At 58.0% G+C, this 3,113-nt stretch overlaps 1 protein-coding gene across 1 annotated transcript in view; it reads right to left on the minus strand.

Annotated features, from left to right (window-relative positions):
• Positions 1–1,909: 1,909 nt before the first annotated feature.
• Positions 1,910–3,113, minus strand: part of LOC119090037 (sex peptide receptor-like) — a 1,867-nt gene continuing 663 nt past the window's right edge. Inside the window, exon 2 of the mRNA XM_037212833.1 lies at positions 1,910–3,004. Within this exon, the coding sequence (XP_037068728.1) occupies positions 1,910–3,004 (1,095 nt within the window). The remainder of the gene's footprint in view (positions 3,005–3,113) is intronic.

A 3,113-nucleotide genomic window follows, 5' to 3' on the forward strand; every position in this document is an offset into this window, starting at 1 on the left:
CAACCGTCTCCTTCGCTATCACATGCACCACACCAACTAAAGGCTTCGTAGTGTCACCTCGAGAGCCGAAGAGGAAGGACGGAAAAAATCCGCCGGAGTCGTGCGCATCGACTGCGTGAGCATCAGCGGCGCGTGCTGGGGCCGAATCATCGTCCAGAGTCATGGCGTCATGACGTGACGTCATGACACTGGGACGATGCATGGTATGGCGTCAGAACATTAGCACCGGCACAACTGCGGCGACTTATCTTGGCATTGGCCATACGTCTGCGACAGGCGACGGCGATCAGCGAGTCAGACCGGATTTTCGTTTGCGGGATTCCATCTGCTGACGGAAATCCAGCCGCTTTGGGGCCGTCCATAAATTACGCATCTTTAAAAACTGTGAACCCTCCCTCCCCACTGGTTACGCACTGGTTACGCCAGGACAAAACAACCTCCCCTGGTTACGCTTGCTTAACTTTATGTCTGTTCAGTCTCTAACTGAGCTAGATACGCGAAACAAATACCGGGCGTGCTTCTTGTCATAACAGAAGCCGGCAGCATCCGGCCGTATGCTTGGCATTTGTTTTTACATATTTTATAATGATTTTCACCTACACCTGATTGCAACGTTGCGCTGTTCAACCCTCCGCCTTTCCTTGTTGCGCGTCTGTTATGCTTCATCAAAACCCTTCCCCTGCATGCGTAACACAATTAATGGATGACCTTTGATTGGCGGTTTCCATTGCAATGTGCTACGGAACAGTACGCCTGCAGAACTCCAACAAGAAGTTATCGTGCCAGTGCAGTTTGCGCAAGTAAGATAGCGAATAAAGAAGCATTTGCTTCCAGGTAAAGCGCGCAAGCGATCTGGGCTGAAAAATGACTAATTTGGCAGCATACAATTCACCGGGGCATCGACAAGCATGACAGAGCGCCAAATGAGGAAGCAAACGAAGGCTTGAGAAGACTAACCACCGCACAGCACCAGATTTTAACAATGCTCTCAGGAGGCCGCTAGAGAGCGCTAACAGGACCGCACAGACAATCCGGGAACACCGTGAACCTTATGTAAGGCCAGACCAGTTTCAGGCAGTGACCTGATCAGCGGGGGAGGAGTGGGGACGGGGACAGATGCTCACGCAATCAAAGCAACAGCTAACAGCAGAAAGGAGAGCAGAGCGCAGAAAGGGCCACCGAACCTTCCTTATGCAATCGTCCCTCACACGGGCTCATCATGATGGAGGCACCATTGCATTCGTCCAGTGACACAACGAAGGAATAGTCACACAGCATCACCGTAGAAATCGCATTAGGTGTGACACATCTACACTGTGAATACGCAATGAATTGGACCGATTCCAGCGGTAATGGTGCCCATGCAGCGCAACGTCAGCACCGCGGCACGCGCGCTCGGAGCCGAGCGAACAATAGCACAAATTCAAAGAACGCCTTTGGGTCCGACAGTGAGTTCGCCGACAGTCGCGATCCCCCGTAACATGTAAGCTCGCTTTTCACAGTGGCCAGCTCCACAATAACAGCCAAGCGACAAGCACATGGAGAACAGCAATGATCAGCGAACATTCTCGAGTCCGCGCCCGTCATTTGGCATCACCTCTGCTGCCATCGCAGGGGCTCTCATTGGGCAGCGCAGGCGTGACGTCAGCGCCGAGCGTCCCGCCCGTCCGGGGGCGACTCACGACCACGTGACCGCCGGGCGCACACCAGGTCTCTGCCGGACACTGCCAAGAGCGTGGCGGCCGGCGCCGGGAGGCTCGTCGGCCATCCGAGTCGCCGCGGTCAGCGTAGCTGACAGTCTCGGCCACGCGTCTGCGGCGGGGGTCCGGCGGCGGCGAGCCGGGAGGCGCAGCCTCGCCCTCCTGGCCGATGCCGCGGCCGCACGCGCGGCCTCAGCGCGGCCGCGCCACTACAGCCGGGTGCAGTCTGTCTGTTCGGCGGTGGAGGACGGCTTCAGCGGCACTGGCACCCACCGGTTCGTCAGGAACAGGTGCTGGAACGTGGAGCGGAACTGCGTGGACATGGAGCAGTAGAAGATGAAGTTCATCGAGGAGTTGATGAGCGCCAGGATGTCCATGAGGTCGCCCAGCTTGTTGTAACACTGCCCCAGGAAGTCCTTGCCCAGGATGCCAGACATCAGCGAAAGGATGCCCTGGGGGAACTCGGTCAGCAGGAACAGCAGCAAGATGGCCAGCAGCATGCGCGTGGTGCGCACCGCCTGACGCTCGGCGCACGACTGCTTGCTCTGACCGGCGCTCATCTTCCTCAGCAGCTCCACCTTCCGCTTGCGCGCCTTCATGAGCTCGCTGATCAGACAGCAGCTGAAGATGGTCAGGATGATGCACGGGAGCAGCTTGACGTGCACGCTGTACATCCAAAAGTTGAACTTCTCCAAGAACTTGTCATTGCCCTTGCTCAGGTCGCTGAAGCCGACCACGAAGCGGTCGGTGAAGTTTCCCATGGGCGTGATTGCGAAAGTGAGGTAGGATGGGATGCAAAGGATCGGACAGAAAATGTAGGCGGACACGATGGCCACGGAGGTGTTCTTCATGGAGCACCACTCTCGGTTCAGCGACGGGTGTCCGATCGCCACATACCGCCACACGGCCAGCACCACCGTCAGCCAGATAGAGACGGTGTGGAACACCTGCGTCACGTGCACGTACGTCAGCATGAACACGGCCCAGCTGTAGCTGAAGCTGGCCTCGCCAAACGCCTGAAGATAGTAGTTGAGCGTGAACGGCACGTACATGACCATGACCATGATGTCGGCGATGGCCAGGCCGGCCAGGATGGCGTTGGTCGGCGACACCATGGTCTTGCGCGTCAGCACCACGATGCTGAGGATGTTGGTGGTGAGGCCGAAGATGCAGACGCAGAGCGCCAGGTAGCCGTGTAGCTGGCGGTAACCCCGGCTGAATGCCGCCACGCCGGCGCCGCAGTAATCGGGCCCGTCCGTCACGTTCTCCGTCAGGTTCGCCTGCTCGAGCGCCTCCGAAGCCATCTGCAGCACAGGAGAGGGCTATGAGGGACGCTGACTGAACAGCGGTGCCCCAGGCAGATGCGGGCGACGGAGGCCGACAGACGCTCACAGACGTGGATCGCTGTGACAG

The sequence above is a fragment of the Pollicipes pollicipes genome, unplaced genomic scaffold (genome assembly GCF_011947565.3).
Source record: "Pollicipes pollicipes isolate AB1234 unplaced genomic scaffold, Ppol_2.1 Scaffold_3087;HRSCAF=3621_pilon_pilon_pilon, whole genome shotgun sequence".
Taxonomy (NCBI): domain Eukaryota; kingdom Metazoa; phylum Arthropoda; class Thecostraca; order Pollicipedomorpha; family Pollicipedidae; genus Pollicipes; species Pollicipes pollicipes.